This window comes from Heptranchias perlo, chromosome 3 (genome assembly GCF_035084215.1).
Source record: "Heptranchias perlo isolate sHepPer1 chromosome 3, sHepPer1.hap1, whole genome shotgun sequence".
In the NCBI taxonomy this organism is placed as follows: Eukaryota; Metazoa; Chordata; class Chondrichthyes; order Hexanchiformes; family Hexanchidae; genus Heptranchias; species Heptranchias perlo.
Window position 1 is genome coordinate 37,795,584 of NC_090327.1, and position 26,437 is coordinate 37,822,020.

The 26,437-nt window shown below is 44.8% G+C and overlaps 1 protein-coding gene across 3 annotated transcripts in view; it reads left to right on the forward strand.

Annotated features, from left to right (window-relative positions):
* Window positions 1-210: 210 nt before the first annotated feature.
* The window catches only part of kif9 (kinesin family member 9), a 73,490-nt gene continuing 47,263 nt past the window's right edge, over window positions 211-26,437 (forward strand). For all 3 annotated transcript variants that reach the window (XM_067978879.1, XM_067978885.1, XM_067978887.1), the window contains exons 1-10: window positions 211-517; window positions 2,621-2,722; window positions 8,111-8,276; window positions 9,957-10,063; window positions 14,338-14,562; window positions 18,233-18,316; window positions 19,867-19,959; window positions 20,655-20,802; window positions 22,759-22,823; window positions 25,313-25,390. In XM_067978879.1, coding sequence (XP_067834980.1) covers window positions 2,627-2,722; window positions 8,111-8,276; window positions 9,957-10,063; window positions 14,338-14,562; window positions 18,233-18,316; window positions 19,867-19,959; window positions 20,655-20,802; window positions 22,759-22,823; window positions 25,313-25,390 — 1,062 coding nt within the window. In that variant the 5' untranslated portion in view covers window positions 211-517; window positions 2,621-2,626. The remainder of the gene's footprint in view (window positions 518-2,620; window positions 2,723-8,110; window positions 8,277-9,956; window positions 10,064-14,337; window positions 14,563-18,232; window positions 18,317-19,866; window positions 19,960-20,654; window positions 20,803-22,758; window positions 22,824-25,312; window positions 25,391-26,437) is intronic.

The following is a 26,437-nucleotide window of genomic DNA, read 5'->3' on the forward strand; positions in this document are numbered from 1 at the left end:
ACCATATACATTAAGCTCTTTTCCCAGTTCTCAACTGCACTATATTTATGTATGCTCAGATTCTCCTCCATTTTTATTTCCAGAATGGCCAACATTGCCCACTCCACCCTTTAAGTTGGCGCCAAAGACTGAGACTTTCAGCACGTGGTGGAGGCGAACGAATGGTATCACGTGACTGCGTGCGTCGCGTTTCCATGGCGACCGCGGCCATGGCAACGGCCGTTTTTGTGCGGTCAAAATGTGACTAATAAAAGAAATCGCGACCAGATCATAGAACCGAGAAAAAATAAACCCTCCCGTGCGGCGCCAATGGAACCCGCTTAGATAAAACAGAATAAGATCTGCACCGAATTCGGAGCCTGGGCGGATTCGGTGAAACGGTCGGGGGCCTACTTACAGAGAAGAAGCCTGGTGCTGTCGCCTTGGCTACCGTTTCCATGGTGACGGCTGCCGGGCCTTGAGAGATGAGGGGGAGCTCGAGCTTCCCAAATGAGATCGAGAGAGATCCCCGGGGACAGTAAGTCTTCATCATTTCACTCATTTACAGTTCAGTTTAAAGGGAGAGAGAGAGGCAGCTATAACTGATAACTTTACCACTTTTTGTAAGTTTAAAAAAAGTGGATCTTGACAGAATCCCTGGCTGCAGCTTTTGATTTTTAGTGGATTTAAAATTCCATGACAGACAAAGCCACCATTTGATGCGGTGACAAGTTAGGCTTGCCTTTAAGTCTAATAAATGCCAGTTTTAGAACTCAAGTGAGGCAGTGGTGGGGCACTACAGTTCGAATGAACGTTCCTGGGCTACGGTGGGGAAAAAGTCAGCCAGCATTCCCGCTCCTGATTGCTTTCCAACAACCCCTATGAGAAAGGAGGCACGTATGGACATCAGTTGAGCCTTCTCTGGTTGAGTGGCTTGTCAGTACAGTCAAGGTTCACACTTCAGGATTATTACCCACTTTGAGATGCGCAGACATGATGGTGAAACAGCAGTGCTATAAATTCAAGGAAAGAACTTGTATTTATATAGCGCCTTTCATGACCTCAGAACACCACAAAGCGCTTTACAGCCAATGAAGTACTTTTAGAATGTAGGAATCATAGCAGCCAATTTGCGCACAGCAAGACCCCACAAACACCAATCTGTTTTTTAGTGATGTTGGTTGAGGGATAAATATTAGCCAGAACATGGGAGAACTCCTCTGCTCTTCTTCGAATAGTGCCATGGGATCTTTTACATCCACCTCAAAGGGCAAAAGGAGCCTTGGTTTAACATCTCATCCGAAAAACGCTACCTCTGACAGTCCAGCGTGCCCTCAGTACTGCACTGAAGTGTCAGCCTAGATTATGTGCTCAAGTGGCTTGAACCCACAACCTTCTGACACAGTGGTGAGAGTTCTACCACTAAGTGAAGGTTCGCTACTCATGGACCACTGCAGTACAAGCTTGCTATTGCCACACAGGATCTAACTGGGTTTATCGTTCGGTGAACAGATTAAGTACTGAAAGTTGGGCACTGAATAATTGTCCTGTATTGCTTATTGATCCAGCTGTTAGGAGTGGTGAGGAATCGACCGTGTAGGTGTGTCCTATTCTCACCATAGGAAAATGGCAGACCAAGTTCACCTCCTCATGCCCATTGACAGTAGATCCAAGTCAGGATCTCACTGTAGTGAGAAATTATATATTCCCATTGGATGAACACAGTCCTTGAGAATAAGAATCTGGAGAGACTGCCATCTTATAATGCGGCAATAGTGAAACAGTATTAACCAATTTGGGAACGGATGTTGGAATGAGGATGACCAACCTCCACGGGGAAAGGGGAGATCCCACAGCATATTCATCTTGGATTGAAATTCAGTTCCCTTCCACAGTGTGGGCCTGAGCTGCTCAGTTTCCTTTTTCTAAATTATTACGTTCCATTAGAACAGTTGGGGTATTGTTGGAATGTACTGACTATTAATTCCATAGTTTGTTATGTTGATGTTCTACATGTTGGAATGGATGTCAGTTTCTATTTACACAGTCGGTTGCCTGTTTTTTGTAGTTGATGGTTCCAGTTTAAAGCAATAAGTTATTTAAAACAAGAAAGAGCTCACTTTGTGGGGCACCAGGGAGGGTTGGGTGAATAAGCCGGCATCACCCCTTTGTGTGAAACAATTCACCAATGCACTACGTCAACATTGAGTATTATTTTATCTCTCAAAAAATGGGTCTGAAGCCTTCCCCAAGTGCTCGGCTGTTTGAGGCTGTAATTAGTCCAGTCACAGAGATCTGGAAGGCCCCAGGTTTGTTCCCTGATTGGTGCTATTGAGTTGATTGATCTGAGCCTTTGTGGCATTGCGAGTACTACCACCGGTCTCTGAATTTTGGAGTTGGAGAAATTGGCCAGAGGTCTTGTTACCTAGCAGGTGATTGTTACCTAGCAACTGTATGCCGACATCGGATGAGGACAGAGTTGGGTTCGACTGACGTCCGACACTGAATAGCCCACCAACGCTTACTGTCTGGCCTCATATATGAAGAATAGCCAATTTGGTGAGGATTGAAAATGGGCACAAGATAATAAAGGGTCATCTGTAATGTTTTGTGCTCTGACTGTTCTTCATTTCACTTTCAGTTGAAAATGGGCAGCAAAAACAGTGGCGTGAAGGTGTTGGTGAGAGTCAGGACAACAGCTAATTTTGCCAAGGATATGATTGAGTTTTCCCCTGGCAATGAGGTAAGAAAGAGCAATACAGGGGAGCTGTGTGTGTGTTTTTTCATTGAGACATCGTGGTGAAGAGTCAAGGCTCATTGTGCAGAGACCCCACCCCCCGTCCCCTCCCCACCACCCCCAAGTTTAAGTGGGAGCGAAGACAAGGCATATGAAGTGGCACCAAGCTTGGCTTTTAAAACCTTATAGTTTGTAGGAAGAAGGAAAAAGAAGGAGGTGGACAGTTTTGAGGTTCTGGGAATAAATTCGTTTTTTTTTATTCGTTCATGGGATTTGGGCGTCGCTGGCGAGGCCAGCATTTATTGCCCATCCCTAATTGCCCTTGAGAAGGTGGTGGTGAGCCGCCTTCTTGAACCGCTGCAGTCCGTGTGGTGAAGGTTCTCCCTCGGTACTGTTGGGAAGGGAGTTCCAGGATTTTGACCCAGCGACGATGAAGGAACAGTGATATATTTCCAAGTCGGGATGGTGTGTGACTTGGAGGGGAACGTGCAGGTGGTGTTGTTCCCATGTGCCTGCTGCCCTTGTCCTTCTAGGTGGTAGAGGTCACGGGTTTGGGGGGGGTGCTGTCTAAGAAGCCTTGGTGAGTTGCTGCAGTGCATCCTATGGATGGTACACACTGCAGCCACAGTGCGCCGGTGGTGAAGGGAGTGAATGTTTAGGGTGGTGGATGGGATGCCAATCAAGCGGGCTGCTTTGTCCTGGATGGTGTCAAGCTTGAGTGTTGTTGGAGCTGCACTCATCCAGGCAAGTGGAGAGTATTCCATCACACTCCTGACTTGTGCCTTGTAGATGGTGGAAAGGCTTTGGGGAGTCAGGAGGTGAGTCACTCGCCGCAGAATACCCAGCCTCTGACCTGCTCTTGTAGCCACAGTATTTATATGGCTGGTCCAGATAAGTTTCTGGTCAATGGTGACCCCCAGGATGTTGATGGTGGGGGATTCGGCGATAGTAATTCTGTTAAATGTCATGGGGAGGTGGTTAGACTCTCTCTTGTTGGAGATGGTCAGTTAGGAGACTCCATTAGAAAGCAAGGAATAAGAAAACGCAATTTGCCCCATCAAGTCCAATCCTTCCACAATCTTGTGTAGAACGTATCTTATTATAGGCTCTACACCCGCGCCCTCCCCACCATTAATCTGCTACAGGAAAGGAATTATAAATACTTCCTGATTCCCAATCTTTTCTGTGTGTGGGTGGGATAAGGAGAGATAGGCATTCCTTTTTCGTAACAAATGAGGGGGGGCGGGGGTGGAGGGAACAAGGAACTTGACAGAGATTCATCCATGGCCTCCCTGTTAATCAATAGATTATGGCACCACTTAGTATGCTACTTAGCCATTGGAGGGGCCCAGGTTCAGTCCCTAGTCTATTCCAGCTTACATCCCAGGTGAGGCAGCGGTCAGGGCACTACGGTTAGACTGAACGTTCCTGGCCTAGGAATGGAAATATCTAGCAATTCATACTGGAAAGTGAGCATCAGGTCACCCCCACTCCCTTGGACATTTGCAACTTCAGGAGGATTATCCACTGTGAGATTAGCAGGTATAATGACACTACTGATTTAATGCAGGCTGTGACTTCACTGTTCATGGGTCACTGTGACACGTGTCTGCTCTCCAGAAACACACAGTTATGGAATCTAACTGGGTTCATCGGCTGGAAAACGGATTAAGTACAGTCATCTAGATACTGATTAACTGTTCTTTGGGTTGCTCATTCACGTCCTCTCTTGCAATGTTGAAAGCCAATGTATACTGTCATTAAAACTTAAGGGGTGAAATTCCATTGTTAACAAAAATTGTGAGGATGCTTGTTTTAGGAACATAGGAATTGCTGGACAAAAAATAACTAAGGTCCATCTAATTCGCCTTCTCCATCCAGTTAGTCGCATGATGCAATGATAATGGAGTTGTTGAATAATCCTAGCAATCAATCTCTATCAATTGTCTACTATTAGAATCAATACTGAAAGATAGGATAAACTGTCACTTGGAAAGGCATGGTTTAATCAAGGATAGTCAGCATGGATTTGTTCAGGGATTGAATTCTTTGAGGAAGCGACAAGGAGGATTGATGAGGGTAGTGCAGTGGATGTTGTCTACATGGATTTTAGTAAGGCATTTGACAAGGTCCCACATGGCAGACTGGTCAGAAAGGTAAAAGCCCATGGGATACAGGGAAATGTGGCGAATTGGATCCAAAACATTAAACAAAGGGTAAAAGTCGATGGATGTCTTTGCGAATGGAAATCCATTTCCAGTGGTGTGCCACAGGGCTCAGTGTTGGGTCCCTTGCTGTTTGCGGTATATATTAATGATTTGGACTTGAATGTAGGGGGCATGATTGGCAAATTTGCAGATGACACAAAAATTGGCCGTGTAGTTGATAGTGAAGAGGATAGCTGTAGACTCCAAGAAGATATCAATGTGGAGTGGGCAGAAAAGTGGCAAATGGAGTTCAACCCGGAGAAATGTGAGGTAATGCACTTAGGGAGGGAAAACAGTAAAAGGGAATACGCAGTAAACGGGAATATATTGAGAGGGGTAGAGGAAGTGAGAGACCTTGGAGTGCATGTGCACAGATCCCTGAAGGTGGCAGTACAGGTAGATAAGGTTGCGAAGAAGGCATACGGAATGCTCTCCGTTATTAGCCGAGGTATAGAATACAAAAGCAGTGATGTAATGATGGAACTGTATAAATCGCTGGTAAGGCCACAGCTGGAGTATTGTGCGCAGTTCTGGTAACCACATTACAGGAAGGACGTAATTGCTCTGGAGAGAGTGCAGAGAAGATTTTACAAGAATGTTGCCAGTGCTTGAAAATTGCAGCTATGAGGAGAGATTGGTTGGCTGGGGTTGTTTTCCTTGGAGCAGAGGAGGCTGAGGGGTGACTTGATTGAGGTGTAGAAAATTATGAGGGGCCCAGATAGAGTAGACAGGAAGTACCTGTTTTCCCTAGTGGAGAGTTCAAGAACTAGATGACATAGATTTACGCTGATTGGCGGAAGGATTAGAGGGGACATGAGGAAAAACTTTTTTACCCAGAGGGTGGTGGGTGTATGGAATTCACTGCCCAAATTGGTGGTAGAGGCAGGGACCCTCAACTCTTTTAAAAAGTACCTGGACCTGCACCTAAAGTGCTGTAAGCTGCAGGGCCACAGGCCGGGTGCTGGAAGGTGGGATTAGAATGGGCACCTGGTTGTTCTTCGAGCCAGCGTGGACACGATGGGCCGAATGGCCCCCTTCTGTGCTGTATCTTTTCTATGGTTTTATAGACCCAGGCACGACACAAGGAAAACCCACTGGTGGTAAGGTTTGGGAACCATAGGTTCAAAGTCACCTGTTCCTCCCAAGCATTCTACACTTACCACATGTCTTGTCTGTATTTACTGTGTTTCTCTGCGATTACTAATGAAATTGCCTGTTTCAAAGTGGCATGATCACATAATCTCATTAATGGCTTGTTAAAGACAAATAAAAACAGTCACTGTCCCATTTTCCATCTGATGATGATATTCATGTTTGTTTTTCTCTCCAATTTTCCCTCACATTTTTTTCACTTAACCCTTCTTCTCCTGAAAGGTCACAGATTTTTTTTTCATCGAGAAACCTAAGTTAATAGCCAAAGCCCATCATGCAGGACACCGCCAAGACCCTATAGTTGTAATAGAGGACTTTCACTGCAACCATGGCCAAACTTCCATTGTATTTATTCTCACAGGACACGTCAGCAATTACTGGCACATTCTATACACAAGTGAGGTTGTGACCCTGAGTTACGCTATCGCTTGCACTTATATAAGACTTCAAATGCTGCACGTGGTCAATTTTGAAGTGCAGTGACAGCAGCCATTCTGGAACAGCATGCATTACAAACAGCAAATGTTTTCAGATGTTTCTGACAGTGTTGGCTGAGGGAGAACTCCCTCTTCTTCCTGGAATAGATCCTGGGGCTTTTAAAGTTCACCTGTACTAACGAAAATCAACCCAAAAGTCGTGAGTTCTAATCCCAACGTGTTAAGTTGTGAAATTGAATTCAATGAATCTGGTAATTTCTGGGCTGGCACCAGAAAAAAAATGACCACGAAAGCTACTGGATTGTCGTAAAAACCCAACTGGGTTCACTAATATCCTTCAGCGAAGGGAGCCTGCCACCCCTACCCAGTATGCCCCTGTGCCCTCTGACCTACATTGGCTCCCAGTCCACCAACACCTCAAATTTAAAATTCTCCTCTTTGTGTACAGATCCCACCATGGCCTTGCCCCCTCCCTCTCTGTAACTTCCTCCAACCCTCCGTGAACTCTGTATTCCTACAATTCTGGCCTCTTGTGCGTCCCTGACTTCCTTTGCCCCACCGTTGGCGGCCGTGGCTTCAGCTGTCTAGGTCCTATGCTCTGGAATTGCCTCCCCAGACTTCTGCACCTACCTCAAGAGGCTTCTTAAAACCTACCTATTTGACCCAACTTTTAGTCGCTCATTCTAATGTCTTCTTCTTTGGCTCAGTGTCAGTTTTGTCTGATTATGCTCCTGTGAGGCGCTTTGAGACATTTTACTACGTTAAAGGCGCTATATAAATGCAAGTTGTTGTTGTATGAGCCCACATGTAACTCTAGTCCACATTACATAGTTGACTCTGAATAGCTCTCCCAAGCCATTCAGTTGTATAAACAATAAATACAAGAAGAAGGCCTACCACCACCTTCTGTGGACAACTAGGGATGGGTAATAAATGCAGCCTTGCCAGTGTTGTCCACATCCTGAGAAAAAATGGTATGGCCTTGGTTTAAAGTCTCATTCAATGGACAAAACCTCTGACAGTGCAACTATCCCTCAGTAGCATCAGACTAGATTAAGAACTTAAGTCCCAGTGTCAAACTTGAACCCACAACTTTCTGATCCAGAGGCTATCAACTTTACTCTGTATCTAACCCGTGCTATACCTGTCCTGGGAGTGTTTGATGGGACAGTGTAGAGAGAGCTTTACTCTGTATCCAACCCGTGCTATACCTGTCCTGGGAGTGTTTGATGGGACAGTGTAGAGAGAGCTTTACTCTGTATCTAACCTGTGCTGTACCCGCCCTGGAGTGTTTGATTGGACAGTGTAGAGAGAGCTTTACTCGGTATCTAACTCGTGCTGTACCTGATCCTGGGAGTGTTTGATGGGAACAGTGTAGAGGGAGTTCTACACTGTACCTAACCCGTGCTGTACCAAAGCTGTCTCATGCTTAAGTCTCCCACTGCATATGGGAGAGTTGGTTGGTCTGAATAATTAGAGCCAATGTAAAACAAACACCTTCTTTGTTAATATGATCTATAAGTATAAGTTCTAGCTTGAATATATTTTTCAAATTTATCCAAATGATTTGAGTTCACATTTAACATATCTCGTTGCAGACAATAAAAATTCACACCAGTCGAGACCAGCGTAAGGAGGTAGTCAACAACCAGCACTGTGACTGGTCATTCAAAGTAGACGGGATTCTCCACGATGTGCCACAGGATGTTGTGTACAACGCCGTCGCAAAGAATGTGGTCTCAAGCACAATAAATGGTTTCAGCAGTACGTAGTTCTAAATCCTCTTGTTGGGAACAATTTGAGGAATTTTAACCGAGGAATTTCAACTGAGGATAAGGCTCTTGTTGCTGACCTCACAAGGGATGGAGCCTATTGCCGATGATATTGAAAGAGTAACCTGTACCTGATGTGAGGACATTCAAGTAAAGTTGCAGTTGGCAATGCAGTTGCTGTGTATAGCCACCATACTTTGCTAATACCCACTATAAATGACGTGGTGTATTAGAACTTCCAACTTGGTGCAGGTTCATGCCTACAATCCCCTGTATGGTGAGCTATTGGCCTAGGTTGTGCCATCAACAGAGCACCAAATGGAGGCTGGCTACATTCCTAATAATAGATAAGGTGACTCCGCAAAAGCTCAGTTGCTCAAGTTGGTGTAGCACTAAGCCATAAACAGGAAGGGCCTGCGTTTGTCCTCCGTTCCACCATCAGTGGCAGAGCTATCAGCTAGGTCCTCTATACTCTCCAAACCCTTGCCCCATCTGTCCCCATCTTCAAAAGACTCCTTAAAACATACCTTTTTGACTACACATTCGGTCAGTTCCTCTAACTCTTTCCCCTATTGCTGCTCATGTTCGATCCTTCACGTTGCGGAGTGTCTTGGAGTGTCTTGGAATTATTTTTTCCACATTAAGTGAAAATTAAAGCCACATGCGCAGTAGGGGGATGTTTTTGTGGGGATAAGGTATATTGTTGGAACACTGATAGGAACTTGACTCTGTATCTAACCTATGCTATTCCTGACTGGGAGTTTTGATAGGGTAGTTTAGAGGGAGTTTTACTCTGCTTCTAACCTATGCTCTATCTGACATGAGAATGTGACAGTGCTGAGGGAGCTTTACTCTGCATCCAATCTTGACCTTGGAGTGCTTAGAGTAAAAATGGGAAATAGTGGAAATATGCAGCAGATCTGTAAAGAGAAATAAAACAGGTTAATACTTTGGATGTAGACCCTTCCAAACGGAAAAGTAGAAAATAAGGTATGTGATTGTACTGAACACAACAAAGAGGAGGAGGGCTAAAGGGAGAGAGATGGTTGCTGGGATACCTAAATAGGCTTTATTGAAAAGCTGGGAAAGAGATGGAGGCTGGTGGAGAATGAATGAAGATCATCTCAGTGAGAAAATGAAAATGAGTTATAAGAACAAAGGGGCACACAAATAGCTGATGAGAAAAGCTAGAAACACAGGAATTCTGAAATAAAAACAGCAAGTGTTGAAAAGACACAGTGCGCCACCAGAACCCAAAAAGGGAGTGTTGACGTGTCTTTTTCCTTTTCGTGTGTTGGTTGCTTGCTTGCGTGTTCCCAGCATTTTCTGTTTTCTTTTCATTTCAGATTTCAACGTCTGCATCATTACCATTTAAGGGCTGACTTATTTTCCAGCGAAGGGGCGTCTGTCTTTCAACAGATGCTATTGGACCTGCAGCGCGTTTCCAGCATTCCCAGTTTCTTTTTATTTGCATTAAGAATTTTCTGTGTTGACCCCTAGGTGCTCAAAATGGAACACTATTTAATTCATTGGCATTCACATCGCTCACCTTGATGACCACACAAAAAAAACTGTACCCCTCTCTGCCACCTCCAAAAAATCTGTGGGGGAGGGGGAACGGGAAAACATATACCGTGTATAAATGACAGACTGTTCTTCACATTTTCTGCAGGTACAATAATGTGTTATGGACAAACAGGGGCAGGAAAAACCTACACAATGACTGGAGCTACGGAGAAGTACAGCTTCCGGGGTATCATCCCCAGGGCAATTCAACAGGTAGTTTTGCAATGGCACAACTACAGTCATTGGTTCTCTGAGCTTTCCTCTCCTGTTCAACTTGAACTCCAGATACACTGTCCTACACGTGTTCCTTCTTCCTGCATCGTCATGTGTTAATTGAGACTCATCGCTCCGCTTCCTACTGTAACTCATTCTTCCACACGTCCTCAAAACTAGAAATCCATACTTCCCTTATTTTCCCTCCTAGAAACCTACGGGCTTGAAAAATCCAAGCCTGGCTTTGTCTAATCATTGGGGCATATATTCAGCGGCGTCCGGTTTCAGGTGTGAAGGGTGCGATGCAGCCACAATGCACGCCCGAACCAGCTAGCCGGAGACCAGCCTGAAATTTAGCCTCGGGCCTCATTAATATGGCCTGTCCCACCTTCAAGGGATGGATGGGCAAGGTTCTTGGGCCGCTTGTGGCCCCAAGGCTGCAGTTTGGGCATCCCTACTTTAGGATGAACAAGAGGCTATAGTATTATAGATAAAATAAAGAGAGAAAAGAAAGCTTGCCATGAAAAGATGGAAGTTGGAGGCTAGATGTGAAAGGAATTGCCCATCAGCAAACAAGATATTTCTTCTAAAGAAAGAACTTCCATTAATATAGTGCCTAGCATATCCTCAGAACATCCAATTAATTACTTTTGAAGCATAGTCACTGTTGTTATGTAGGCAGCACAGCAGCCAATTTGCATACAGCAAGGTCCTACAAAGGACAAATTAGATAAATGACCAACTAATCTCTTGGTGGTGTTGGTTTAAGAATGAATGTTGGCCAGGACACCAGCATGACTCCCTTCTATTTGTCGAAGAGTGATATGGGATCACGTCTGTTTGAATGGGCAGATGGAACTTTAGTTTAACATCTCATCTGAAACAATGTAGCACTGCCTCAGTACTGCATTGAAGTGACAGCTTAGATTTATTTGCTCAAGTCCTGGAGTGGGTCTATAACCCACAGCCTTCTGACTCAGAGACAAGAGTGCAACTGAGGGAGCCAAGCTATAGACTGTCATAGGTGTGTGAGAGAGGTGCTAGAATACACTTGACAGATATGGAAGTGGTATTCAAATCTTGGACAGAATTGGACTTTCTGGCTGTGAACAGAGGGACATAAAAATAAACAGAGGTACAGGCAGTCAGGTCTGCAAATAAAAAGCTGCGCGAGCAAGCTTTGGCCAGATTCAGAAGTTTAGCATGCAGGAGGATAGTTAGGCGTTACTTTATTTAATCAGATAAGATGACCCACCAAGGGGAAGCGTAGCGCATTCATTATTTTGCATTGCTAATTGACTTCATGTGGCATTACACGTAGGGAGTCAAGACCGACTGCAGAATTTAGGTCAAGCAGGATTAGAAGGCAGGAAGATAACTTGGACCCAATGGGGAAGGGAAGAAGGATAGAAGGGAGAGGGGGTGTACAGTGGGGAGAGAGAGATGGAAAGAGGACGAGAGAGGAGCAAAGTTGTAGGAAAGGAGGCAAGAGGAGGAAGATGTGGGAAGTGCACAGGGAGGGAATTAGGATGGGGAGAGAGATAAGAGGACGGAGTGGAGGACAGAGGGAAAGGGGGAGTGGAAAATGTCAGCAGGCAAAGGCTGAGAAACCACTGGGAGGTGGGAAGGTTGCTTCCCTTCCGTTCTGCAGGGATGGATTTCCCTCAGTGGTGGTCAACCACTATGTTTCATCAGACTCGTATGTTCCTTATAGCGGGAAAGGTGGGTGCTAGGCGGAGGGTCCAGTTTCTGGCCCATTTTCACATTACAACAGTGACCATACTTCAAAAGCACTTCATTGGCTGTGCAGCCCTTTGGAATATCCTGAGGTCATGAAAGGTGCTAGCTCTCTATTTCTCTCTCTCTCTCTCTTTCTCTTTTTTTCTCTCTCAATGAATTGAATGAATACAATTATATCTGTATGTTTACGTAATTGTGAAATGAAACAGAGTAACCATTTGTATCTGACCTTGTCTTCCCAAGTGTTTCCTCACTCCCCCTTTGAAGAGATTGAAGAAGCACATGTGCAAAAGACACGGATATCTGGTTTGGATCGCATGGGGATGCTTTTGTTACTGTGCTTACGAGAATGACTAGCACCTGTGCACCTGGGAGAATATCTAAGGCAGGAGGAAAAAAGGGTGTAAAAGAAATGACAGCCATCCGTGGTTAAGTAAAGAAATTAAGGATAGTATCCGACTAAAAACAAGGACATATAAGGTAGCCAAACTGAGTGGGAGGATAGAAGATTGGGAAGTCTTCAAAAGACAGCAAAAAGTAACTAAAGGATTGATTAAGAAAGGGAAGATAGATTATGAAAATAAATTAGCAAAAAATATAAAAACAGATAGCAAGAGTTTCTACAGTTGTATAAAAAGAAAAAGGGTGGCTAAGGCAAACGTAGGTCCCTTAGAGGATGAGACCGGGAAATTAATGGTGGGAAACATGGAGATGGCAAAAATGCTGAACAAATATTTTGTTTCAGTCTTTACGGTAGAGGACACTAAGAATATCCCAACACTGGACAAACAGGGGGCTCTGGGGGGGGAGGAGCTAAATACGATTAAAATCACTAAGGAATTGGTACTCAGTAAATTAATGGGACTCAAGGTGGATAAATCCCCTGGACCTGATGGCTTACAGCCTAGGGTCTTGAGGGAAGTGGCAGTAGGGATTGTGGATGCTTTGGTAATAATTTTCCAAAATTCTCTGGACTCGGCAAAGGTCCCGGCAGATTGGAAAACTGCTAATGTAACACCCTTATTTAGAAAGGGTAGTAGGCAGAAGGCTGGAAATTATAGACCAGTTAGCCTAACATCTGTGGTGGGTAAAATTTTGGAGTCTATTATTAAGGAGACAGTAGCGGAACATTTGGATAAACATAATTTAATAGGACAAAGTCAGCATGGCTTTACGAAGGGGAAGTCATGTCTGACAAATTTGCTTGAGTTCTTTGAGGATATAACGTACAGGGTGGATAAAGGGGAACCAGTGGACGTAGTGTATTTAGACTTCCAGAAGGCATTCGACAAGGTGCCACATAAAAGATTATTGCTCAAGATAAAGAATCATTGGATTGGGGGTAATATTCTGGCATGGGTGGAGGATTGGTTATCTAACATGAAGCAGAGAGTTGGGATAAATGGTTCATTCTTGGACTGGCAACCAGTAGCCAGCGGTGTTCCGCAGGGGTCGGTGCTGGGTCCCCAACTCTTTACAATCTAGATTAACGATTTGGAGGAGGGGACCGAGTGTAACATATCAAAGTTTGCAGATGATACAAAGATGGGAGGGAAAGTGGAGAGTGAGGAGGACATAAAAAACCTATAAGGGGATATAGACAGGCTGGGTGAGTGGGCGGAGATTTGGCAGATGCAATACAATATTGGAAAATGTGAGGTTATGCACTTTGGCAGGAAAAATCAGAGAGCAAGTTATTATCTTAATGGTAAGAAACTGGAAAGTACTGCAGTACAAAGGGATCTGGGGGTCCTAGTGCAGCAGGTGATCAAGAAGGCCAACGGAATGTTGGCTTTTATTGCTAGGGGGATAGAATATAATAACAGGGAGGTATTGCTGCAGTTATATAAGGTATTGGTGAGACCGCACCTGGAATACTGCATACAGTTTTGGTCTCCATACTTAAGAAAAGACATACTTGCTCTCGAGGCAGTACAAAGAAGGTTCACTCGGTTAATCCCGGGGATGAGGGGACGGACATATGAGGAGAGGTTGAGTAGATTGGGACTCTACTCATTGGAGTTCAGAAGAATGAGAGGCGATCTTATTGAAACATATAAGATTGTGAAGGGGCTTGATCGGGTGGATGCGGTAAGGATGTTCCCAAGGATGGGTGAAACTAGAACTAGGGGGCATAATCTTAGAATAAGGGGCTGCTCTTTCAAAACTGAGATGAGGAGAAACTTCTTCACTCAGAGGGTAGTAGGTCTGTGGAATTTGCTGCCCCAGGAAGCTGTGGAAGCTACATCATTAAATAAATTTAAAACAGAAATGGACAGTTTCCTAGAAGTAAAGGGAATTAGGGGTTACGGGGAGCGGGCAGGAAATTGGACATGAATTTAGATTTGAGGTTAGGATCAGATCAGCCATGATCTTATTGAATGGCGGAGCAGGCTCGAGGGGCCATTTGGCCTACTCCTGCTCCTATTTCTTATGTTCTTATGTTCTTATGACCCTAAACTTGTAACAGAAGGGAAGGGGAAAAACTGGAAAAAGAACAAGAAGGAAAAATGTTCTACTGTTTTTGCCCGCAGATTTTTAAAGAGGTGGAAGAACAGGCAGACCTCGCCCTCACCGTGTATGTCTCCTACCTGGAGATCTACAACGAGACTCTCTTCGACCTCCTGTCCAGCCTGCCTGACAGTCCAACCTCTGATACCCACATGACAATAGTGGAGGACAGCCACGGCATGCATATCAGAGGGCTCTCCATCCACCTGGTCAGCACTGAGGAAGATGCTCTCAACTATCTGTTTGAGGTGAGAAAACTCAGGAGAGGTGGGGAAACCTGGGAGTGGAATTAAGGATTGGGTGGGTGGGGGAATTTTTTTTCTTTTCATTATTCATTCTCTGGATGTGGCAAGGCCAGCAAGCCCATCTGAGGCTTCTGGTGAAAGGTCATCGACCTGAAACGTTAACTCTGTTTCTCTCTCCACAGATGCTGCCTGACCTGCTGAGTCTTTTCCAGCATTTTCTGTTATTATTTATTGCCCATCCCTAGTTGTCCTTGAGAGAAGGTGGTGGTGGTAAGCCTTCTTCTTGAACCGCTGCAGTGTAACAGTTTGATACAACTGAGTAGCTTGCTAGGCTATTTCAAAGGGCAGTTAAGAGTTAAGAGTCAACCATGTTGGTGTGGGACTGGAGTCATATATAGGCCAGACCGGGTAAGGACGGCAGGTTTCCTTCCCTAAAGGGCATTTGTGAACTAGGTGGGGTTTCACAACAATCATATAGCACATGGTCACTTTTAACTGATTTTTTAAAAACAATATTCAAATCCTCAAACTACCATGGTGGGATTTGAACTCACATTGTCTGGGCTATTAGTGCAGACCTCTAGGCTTAATAGCCCAGTAACATAACTACTACACCACCATACCCAGAATGAAATGGGTTTCGACAGTCAAGAACTTTTATGAACCGGAGAAAACCATCAACCCCAACAAATCTGTCCATTTTTCATAGATTAACTGCCCCTCAAACCCTTCTCTCTTTAGAAACATGTCGGATGGTACATTGAACTCAGTTAGTGTCTATGCCTTTCCCCGATAACTTATTCTACAAATCTATAACCATTGGAAAGGAAGAACTTGCATTTATCACCTCTCAGAATCATCCCAAAGTGCTTCACATACAATGAATTGTTTTTTTTCGAAGTGCAGTCACTGTTGTTACATCGGCAACTCCGCAGCTGGTTTTCACACAGCAAGCGACGAGATAAATGACCAGTTAATCTATGTTTGGTGGCTTTGGTTGAGGGATGAGTATTGGCTAGGACTCCGGGAGAACTCCCTGTTGTTCTTTGAATAGTGCCATGGGGTCCTTAACACTGACTGGAACAGGCAGTCACCTCATCCAAAGGATCGTACCTATGACAATGTAGCATTCCCTCAGTTGGCAGAAGGGAATGAAGCCCGATAGCACTTGATGTGGTTCAGCCAGATTGGGTAATTGATGTGCCCCCCCTTGTACTTGAGAGAGCAAAGATGGGGTGTCATGGTGAATAGAGAGCCAAAGGCTAAACAGTTGGTTGTTTAAATGTGCTGCTTTAAGTGATTGGGGGGAGAGTTTTTTCCAAGGGTGGACACAGAAGGAAGTGGTGTTGGAAGGAGGAAGCGGGATGTGGATGGTGAGGGATACAAGGAAGTGGTTGGAGATGGCCTTGTCAGTCATTGAGACTGTGGGAATAGAGAGGCTGATGCCTCATGTGCAGTATTAAGGGAGTGCTGCATTGCCGGAGGTGCTGTTCTTTAGATGAGACATTAAATCGAAGCTCTGCCTATTCAGATGGATGTAAAAGAGCCAAGGAGTTCTCCTGGTGTCCTGGCCAACATGCCTCCCTCAATCAACACCACCATTCATCTCATTGCTGTTTATGAGATCTTGCTATGCGTTAAATTGACTGCCGCGTTCACCTCTAAAAAAGGCGACTGCACTTCAGAAGTAATTTATGTGCTGTGGATGACTTTGGGGGGGCCCTCAGGTGCTAAATAAATGCATTTTATTTATGAAAGCAGTGCACCTTGCATTTGATTTTAAAAAAAGGTTGGTGTCATTTTATTCATCATCATCAACTGTTCTAAATGCTGATGGAAGAGTTTTAACTTAAGCTGTAATTGTTCTCCTCACAGCAGAGAAGGTTAAGGGGTGATTTACTAGAGGCGGTCAAAATTATGAAAGGATTTGATAGAGTAAACAAGGAGAAACTGTTTCCACTGGCAGGTGGGTTGGTAATCAAAGGACACAGATTTAAGATAATTGGCAAAAGAACCAGAGGGGAGATGATGAGAATTTCTTTTTAACTCAACAAGTTGTTATGATCTGGAATGGACTGCCTGAAAAGGTGGTGGAAGCACATTCAAAGTAACTTTCAAAAGGAAATTGGATATATACGTGAAAAGGAAAAATCTTCAGGGCTATGGGGAGAAAGCGGGGGATTGGGACTAATTGGATAGCTCTTCCAAAGAACCGGCACAGGCACAATGGGCCAAATGACCTCCTTCTGTGCTGTAAGATTCTATGATTCGACAACGAGACTGGCAGACAGCACGAGGTGGGAGTGTTGCCAGCCACATCTCCTGCACACCCACTTTCAGAGCAACCCAACAGTGGGGGAATTCAAAATTAAAATGTCTAAAATAGATAGAAGGAAGCAGGATAAGAGACTTTTTCTTCCATTTCTATCCAGAGGTGCAAGGGAGATGCTGAAAGGACTTCCACAGGTCAAGTTTGTAGCAAAGCATGCCACCACCATCTAGTGGTAGGATGGAGTACTCCAAGTCAAGTTCACTTAACCCAGTGCTGAAATTCTGCAGATGATTTTCCGAGTCAGCACTGTTAGGTGGGCAGTCTCGCCGTGCATATTCGCAACGTCAGGAGCGCGCTGCCCACAATTTTCCAGCATGTGCTGTTGGCAGTCACTGATTCCCACCAACAGAGCCCAATCGAAAAATGACACACTCTCTTTTAACTTTGAACTCCCAAAATGAACTCATCAAAAAAAAAGGTAGTGCCTCACTGTATTTATATAACATTATAAATTGGCAAACTGCTTTATCTGTAATTCGTCATGTATGTTGTGCAATCCTTATTTGGGCATCACCATTCTGTGACACACAGGCACACTTCTACCACTAGGTGTAGCTTCATAAGTTCCAGATCTCTAAACCTGTACAAGTATCTAGAGTTACAGTGTCCACAGTTGCCGACCCTCCCGGATTGTCCTGGAGTCTCCTGGAATTAAAGATTAATCTCCCGGACACTGCTGAGAGCAACCCAGGAGAAAAAACTCATTGGGCACATTTTCTTCTCCTGTTTCGCTCCGGCTAGACTCACAAGCAACAGGAACGCAACACGCCTAGGAGGCAATATGGCCCTGTCCTCATGCGCATACGAGCCGGTAAAACCACACGACGGATAGAGCGGTTTCTGGCACACAGAGGATTCTGGGTATCGGAGCTGCCATCATTGGCCAATTGCTGCAAGAATTGATGTGTCGGGCAACCAATGGTGGGGGCAGGGTGGTTAGAGGTGGGAGGTCTCATGATGAAACCTCCCAGAATATGGTCCAACCAAAGTTGGGAATCCTAATGGGATCACTAATGGACTCAGAGAAATTCACTTCATCCTGACTTTCCACAGGCAACGCAATGGGAGATCAACTGGTATGGCATGTGACTGATTTTACCATAGAGTAAGACTTTACACAATTTGGAACATAAATCTGTACATTATAGGCTGGAATTCATTAAAAACAGGTACCTAGTACGAAGGATCACCTGTGCATAGATTGCACTCTATTCCTGTATCTGTACATGGTATTATATCCCTGTATTTATATCAGCACAGTTGGTTTGCCTTGCCCTGTAATCCCTCTCTGCACCTTGTTGACACTGCTCTGACTGAGTTTGCGACTTTTTTGTGTTGCAGGGTGAAACCAACCGAATCATTGCATCCCACACGATGAACAAGAACTCCTCCAGATCCCACTGTATCTTCACAGTGTACGTTGAGGTGAGCTCAGTTTTAATCTCTTTTTGGCTTGCATTCCTCTGAGCCATTTCTTCCTACAGGAATAGATTCTGGTTACTTATGGACCAATCTCACAAGCTGCCTGAACAAATCCCAAATCTTGATGATTTATTTAAATTCTGTGCATTCCAGGTTACATTTTCAGTTTTAAAGCAAAGTGTATTCACACAAGTATTATTTTTGTTTAAAGTCATTGAGATGAAAATGTGGTTGAAATACTAATGAGCTAGGATTCCCATTCTTTGTAAATAATAAACAATTCGATAGCATGCCTCAGCAGGGTAATCAGAAGTTGTTTTGTTTAAGCTAAGTACGATGACCCACTGAGATGGGTAAGTGTACTATATTCAATATTTTTGTACTATTATGCAAAGACAAGTTGCAACTGTTGCTCTATATTTTCACTTGCTGTGGAATAAAGCAGCTTGATGATGTGCATCTGGCCTCCTCTTGACAGATTTTTTCTCAATCCATCTTTGAGAAGATTGCAGAGGCACATGTGCAAAAGATATGAATATCCAGTTCAGGTCATAAGGGTACTATTGTGACACCCCTGGGTTATGCTGTTACATAAGTAGGTGTTGGGCAGTGTGAGTCTATGGCGTGGGATCCACTTACAGGAGTGATTGACGTCACTGGAACTGAGAAATGCTCTATAGCAGACCCGAATTTGTAACGGCTGAGTTAGATGATCCAGAGGAAGTGGTAGAAGCTTTCCAATTGAGTTCAATATTCCTGAACTAGGGGAAGGAAAACAATTGTCAGCATTCCTGATCATTATCTGGAGACTCCTGCTGGAAAGTGCATGTGCATAGTCTTGGGAAGAGAACAGGATCAGGCTCTGTGCCAACACTTATCATCTAGGCTCGCACGCGAATAGTGGCCACTTCAGCAAGGTACCTGAGCGGCGGCCATTGCCTGTGGAACCGCAGTGCAGAAAAAGTCAGTGCCTTCAGAATTTGACAGGAGAAAAAAATTGGCAGTAAAATTTCTTGAGTCCCACCCTGCTTGGTGCTAGAATGTGTGGCCTCATTATAACTGTAATTTCTAGACAGTGGAGATGCATTTGCTCTCTAGTACCTACCTACAGGTCGATTCTTTATCTGTGACCCCACGCAGTGAGTCTCATCAGGCTACTTAATCGTGGGAGGGCAGCATGCATGATGCTGGCCACATTCACACCTACATGCTTTCCATCAGGTGTAGGCATCCTGGATGATTTTATTTTTTCCCATTCCCCAACTCTAGGCGCTGAGCCCAATTGTAGGGCCCCAACTACTGCTCCAGTTGGGATCAGCTACCTCAGCACAGATTGCAAAAACCTTCTTGGTCTGTATGGCTCACCTACTGATTTTCACTGCCAACTGAGCCACCGGGGAAGCTGATGAATAGTTTAACGTCCCCTCACCTACCCAAAACGTTAACCTTCCTCTCTCAGTTGCTGAATGACCTACTGATCATTTCCAGCATTTCCGTTTTTAAGGAAAGCCTCGTTATGTGGATACTCTTTAATTCTCCTCCTTTGTTTGCAGACTCGACAGAAAGAGGCTTCAGAAGTCAAGTACTTGACCTCAAAGCTCAACTTGGTGGACCTCGCAGGTTCTGAACGCCTGGGAAAGACGAGAGTGAGTGACAATCAAAATGCGTCATTCCGCTGGTTATTGTATCCGCTTAGCTCTCCAGGTCAGATAGTTGTGGATTTGCGGACCACATGAGGCCTTGCGTGCATAAACTAGGACTCTCCATGAGTTCCCCATTGTCTTAGGTGCCATCCTTCAGATGAGACAGTACCATCTTGTCAAGTAATTCAAATGGATGTTAAAGATCCCACGCCATGATTTCAAGAAGGGCAGGCAATTCTCCCAGTGTCTAAGCCAACATTCCTTCCTCAACTTTACAGCCAATGAAGTATTTTTCAAATGTAGTCACTGTCGTTTTCTAGGCAAACGCAGCCGCCAAATTGCACACAGCATGGTCCCACAAACAGCAATGAGATAAATGACCAGTTAATCTGTTTTTGGTGGTGGTTGAGGGATAAATAAATATTAGCTATAACATTAGGAGCACTTCCCTCCTCTTCAGATACTGCCATGAAATCTTTGTCGTTCACTAAGAGATCCCTCAAGTTCCTGGACTGACAGTTGAACTCACGACCTTCCAGGAGAGCTACCACTGAGCCAAGGCAGATACTTGTGTACAAAAAACGTAAAGTGTTTAATTTCCCTAGGACTGATACCCCATTAACAAAACTACAAATATAAGAGTGCGCCATTGCTTAGTATCTTTTTAATCCGCCCTAATGATCTTTGTGTTCCTTCAGTCCGAAGGACAGGTGATGCGAGAGGCTATGTACATCAATAAGTCGCTGTCCTTTCTTGAGCAGACCATCATCGCTCTTGCCGATCCCAAGAGAGAGCATATTCCATTCAGGCAGAGCAAACTCACACATGCACTGAAGGACTCCATAGGTAAGTGAGTGGAAGAAGAGGAGAGTGTGTGGAAGAAGTGTGAGAGAATAAAGGAGTGAAATAAAAGGATAAGATGAGCATTAACTGAAAGGTTTATGGTAGTGTAGTGGTTATTTTACTGGACTGGTAATCCAGAGGCCTGGATCCAGCGAATCCAGCAAACATGAGTTCAAATCCCACCATGCCAGGTTGACAATTTGAATTCAGTTTTTAAAAAAATTTGGAAATAAAAACCTGGTCGGATTGTCGTAAACACCCAACTGATTCACAAATGTCCTTTAGGGAACGAAGTCTGCCGTCCTTACACAGTCTGGCCTATATGTGACTCCAGCCCCACACTGACGTGGCTGATTTAACTGCCTTCTGAAATGACCTGGCATGCCACTCAGTTGTACCAAACCGCTACAAAGAAGAAGGTGACTCACCACCACCTTCTCAGGGGCAAGTAGGGATGGGTAATAAGTGTTGGCCTTGCCTTCCCGCCCACATCCTGAGAATGAATAAAAAAGAAGAGTTAGGCCTGGATTTACCTCCGCCATTGTTGCAGAGGATCATGAATAAAGGGTCAGGGAGGCCTACCGCCGGCTGGCAGTAACAGACTCCCGCTATAGAGCGGAGATTCCTCCGGGAGACCGCCCTGTACGGCTACCCAGGAAAACATGTCAGGCTCAGGGCAGTGACCGGAAGTTTGGCCCCAGCCCACCTCTAGCGGCCATATTGCCCCAGAGGAGTGAGTGCAGTGCAGTGAGAAATAGAGATGGGCAGTTAAGTTAGAGAGATGCAGAGACCAAGAGTGACAAGGGAGATACAAATATAATGAACAATACATTGGAGTTCCAGCATTAGTGTGTGATAAAGGGGGTAGGTGCTCCACTTATCTGTCACCCAAAGGGTAATAGAGTTGTGAAATGTTACCAGGGAATGTCACTGAAGCAGAAAGAATGAAATGAGTTCAAGAGACGGTTAATTATATTTCTTAGAAGAGCAGAGTTTGGGAGCAAGATTTTCTCTGTACGTTATATGTAGTGACAGGGAAACACACTTACAAAGAGCATCCTTAAGATTTCATTACACGTAGCACGCAGAAGAAAAGCATTTCCTAGGTGAGAAGGCAAATAGGAGGTGTTGAAATCTGTCCAAAAGGAACGAGCTTGTTGGCCTCAATAACTATCAAGCAGTTTGGGACATCCTGAGGATGTGAATGCATTACATAAATGTAGGTTTTCCTTTCCTGATCCTAAAAAAAATTCTTATGTTGTTCTATGATTGTGGGTTCACAGGCTAAAATGATCCCTTCACTAGGACATGATTTTTTCCAGTTCTCACTACATTGTTTGTCATTTAGTAGCAGATTGAGGTCTTTGCTATATACCCAATGTTCTTTTGCACCTAGTGAGCATCATAACATAGGACTCACTGAATCAGGTAGCAGAAATACATCTGTCACAAACAAAATAATGCTGTACCGATTGTGGGGAAAGAATTGCCGCAGTCACTGTGTAGCAAGGTTGTAAATGTATTAATAAAAAGTGTACACGATTTTGATATACACAGCAACTCTTGCCATAACGTAACAGAAATAGCGTTCACCGGCACAGTGGATAGACAATTAAGAAATTTTACAGACAGGAAAAGGCCATTACTCATCAGCCATTCCTTCTTGTCAGAACAAACCACCTTCTCGCCATATCACTCCATCCCTTCTCATTCCAAAACACGTCTAATTGTTTTTTCAACCCATTTATACCATCCATTTCCATGGCTTTCTCTGGTAACTTTTCTATCATCCTTTGGGTGAAAATAAGTTTCCTTTCTTGCTCCCAACTTCCTAATGATTAATTTGCACACTTAGTGTGTGAACTCTTTGGCATCATTCGCTGATCAACTTCATGAATTCCCTTTTCAGTTTTAAAGTGCAATGTTTAAAGCAGCCGACTTACTGTCAACTCTCTTTAGGTGGGACCTGCAACACCATCTTAGTGGCAAATATCTACGGAGAGGCTACTCAAATCGAGGAAACGGTAAGGACCTTACAGAGATACATGGGCAACCCGAGGATATTGAGGGGCTTGTGTATGTGGTTTTTTAAATTCATTCTTGGGATATGGGTGTTATTGGTAATGCTGACATTTATTGCCCTTGAGAAGGTGGTGGTGAGCCGCCTTCTTGAACCACTGCAGTCCGTGTGTTGAAGGTGCTCCCACAATGCTGTTAGGTAGGAAGTCCCAATATTTTGACCCAACGACGATAAAGGAATGGCGATATATGTCCAAGTCGGGATGGTGTGTGACTTGGAGGAGAACGTGGAGGTGATGGTGTTCCCATGCACCTGCTGCCCTTGTCCTTCTAGGTGTTGGAGGTCGAAGGTTTGGGAGGTGCTGCTGAAGCAGCCTTGGTGAGTTGCTGCAATGCATCCTGTAGATAGTACACACTGCATCCACGGTATGCTGGTGGTGGAGGGAGTGGATATTTAAGCTGGTGGACGGAGTGGCGATCAAGCAAACTAATTTGTCCTAGAAATGGCCGGTGGGGGGGCGGTGGTGGGAGAGAAGGGGTGTGTCTGTCTGGACAGCATGCTGAGTGATGGGTGCCACTGACATGACATACAGGAGCAGCATGGGAGTACACCAGAAATCGCTGGTCAAAACACTTGGGTTTGTCCATATTGTCCTGGTAACAGGAGATTGAGGCTACCCATGGTCGATCACATCATCAGGTCTGACACTGCTGCTGTGCATCATTACTCCTCGGCCTTTCTTAGTATTCTCCCCTCCTTTACTGAAGGCACTGACTCTTGTTGAAGCACAGTTTAGTGGGTGCCAGCATTCCTCACACAAGAGCATTGACAAGCTATTCAGCTATGCAGGGAATCATGACTGAGCCTGACCCTGTCCCCTTAAATAAGCTCTTTCCAGCAGAGTCCTGGGATAACATTCAAGGAACCTTGGCTGTGTTTGCTGCTTCCCTAGCCCTGGGATGCTGTGGCCAATTATAATGCCCTTATTGCTGCCAAACACAGATAGTGATCAAATCTTGGTCCTTCCTGGTCGATATGGCTCATGCAACTTGGTGTTTTTACTGAACTGCACTACCGGGAGAGGTCCTTACTAACTTTGTTAATGACAGGTGATCTGTTTGATATTGTTTGTGTGTCTACGAGTGCGTACATGTGTATTTCTTTTCATGTGTTTGCATGTATTTTCTGTTGTGCGTTTTTCTGTCCATGTTGGTGTGTTTGTGGCCTTGTGTCTTTTTAAAATTTTTAAACAGAGCCTGTAGATTTGGCAATCCAGGGGCTATCTCTGCACAGGTGACGATTCTCATTGTCGTGCACTCAAAAAACATTTCTGGATGTCAAGCGAGAACAGGATCAGGTCTGACAGCGGTGACCTCCATGGTCAAACCGCCTGCCTACACTCGCTGTCTGGGGTCACACGTTACGATTAGCCACTTGGGCAAGGTACTAACGGGCAATTGGTGCCTGTGGAATTGTAACTCATCAGGGGCTCAATACCTTTGGGAGAGGAGGGAGGGTATAAAATTGGCAGGTGAAATTGGCAAGCAAAAAAAGTTTCCTGTGTTAAAGCAATGCTTTGGAGAACAAATCATTTGTGCTGCCAAGTTGGTGAGTTAAATCCCACCATTGCAGTTTGAGAATTTGATTTCAGTTTAAAAAATAATGTGGAAATAAAAATCTGGCACCAGTAAAAGTGACCATGAAACTGTCAGATTGTTGTAAAAACCCAAACGGTTCACTAATGTCCTTTAGGGAAGGAAACCTGTCGTCCTTATCCGGTCTGGCCTATATGTAACTGCAGTCCCACACCAACGTGGTTATCTCTTAACTGCCCTCTGAGGCGGCCCAGCAAACCACTCAGTTGTATAAAACCACTACCAGCAGTTCAAGAAGAAGGCCCACTACCACCTTCTCTGGGCAACTAGGGATGGGCAATAAATGCTGGCCTTGCCGGCTATGCCCACATCCCATGAATGAAAAAAAAACCTGTTAATTACACACTATTGACACGCCTCCCATTGAGCACAAGTAATGCAGAGAAAAAAATTGTTTTAGCACCATGGAGCTCCTCTTGTAGTTCTTTTGGTAAGTGCACTGCCTTGTATAGAACTGAGACCGACAGATTAAGAAGGTGTCATGTTCAATCTCTGGTCTGTGTTGAGTCAGGGACAGTAGAAGAGGGGCTGCTTTAATTGGCCTCAGCATCTTCGGGTGAGGGAGAGAAAGAAAATCAGCAACGGATCTGCTCCTGATCACTGTTCCAGTTCTGGAAAGTGTGTAAATCTGGACATCTGGTGAATACAGGATCGGGCTTGGCTGTGGTGCCCTCATGCTCCATTAGCCCAGCGACACTCACCGAGCTCGCAAGTTAATAAAGATGACTTGAGCAAGCTATGAGAGGACGGCTGTGAAGGAGGAGTCAGGGAAGGAGGGAAGAAAATAAAAGGAAGTGAACTCCTCTACCTGATCATGTAATTCTGTCTCTTGTTTCAGCTGTCTACACTCCGGTTTGCATCGAGGATGAAGTGTATACCAGCTGAGCCAGTCCCTAATGTGCACAGTGACCCCATGGTGAGTGTAGAACTCAATGATTTTGTTTTGAAGCCTTTTCCCACTCAAATAAGCACTCACTCACCACCATTCCACCCAGAAAGCAGGTTATCGATACAGCATTCTATGACCCAGTCCTGATTTGATTGACAGAAAGAAATGACTTGCATTATTTTAGCATGTCCTTGGAATCTCAGAAGGTCTCCAAGCAGATCACATATCTCAATCTTGAAATGGAATAACAATTGTTAAATAGGCAAATCATTTTTCACACACCACGAATAGCAGTTAGATGAATGACCAGCTAATGTTTATTGGTGGTACTGGTTGAGGGAGGAGTGTTGGCCAGGATGTTGGGAGAGCTCCCTGTTGTTCTTCGAATACTGCCATGGGATCTTCAGCCACCAGGGAACCTCTGGAACAGAGGGTTGGGACCTTGATTTACTATCTCCTACGAAGGACGGTACCTCTTACAATGCAGCACTCCCTCAGTAGGCTGGACTGGCATCTTAAGCTATGAATTAAGACTTCAGGGGCATGATTTTGACTTGGAGCCGGGAACTCTGCGGGGTAGGTAGAGAATCGCGTGGGAAACCCGGAAGTGAAGTGAGCACATTGGAATCTGCGATCGCAACTGAAGGCAATTAATTTTGCTTCCGAGTTTCGTGTCTCCAAGCTGCACAGCGGGCATACTGCGCGCCCGCATGACGTGATCTGGAGTCCACTATTTAAAGGGCCAATGCAAAAATGGATTTTGGAGGAGAAAAGAGGAAATACAGGAATGGATTCAAGGAGAGCAAAGGCAGCACTGAGATTTATTGATGCTTCACTGGAAGTACTGCTGGGTGCAGTGAGAACCAGGCGGAAGGTCATTTACCCAAGCGATGGGAGGAAGATTCCTGGTTCTGCCTCCAAGAAGGTGTGGCTGGAGATGGCAGGAGAGGGGAGCAGCAGGAGCATGGTGCCCAGGTCTTGGCTGCAGTGCAGGAAGCAGTTTAATGACCGAACCAGGCCAGGAAAAGTGAGTACATTTGCTGATTAACCCACACCCTGTGGTGTACAACACCC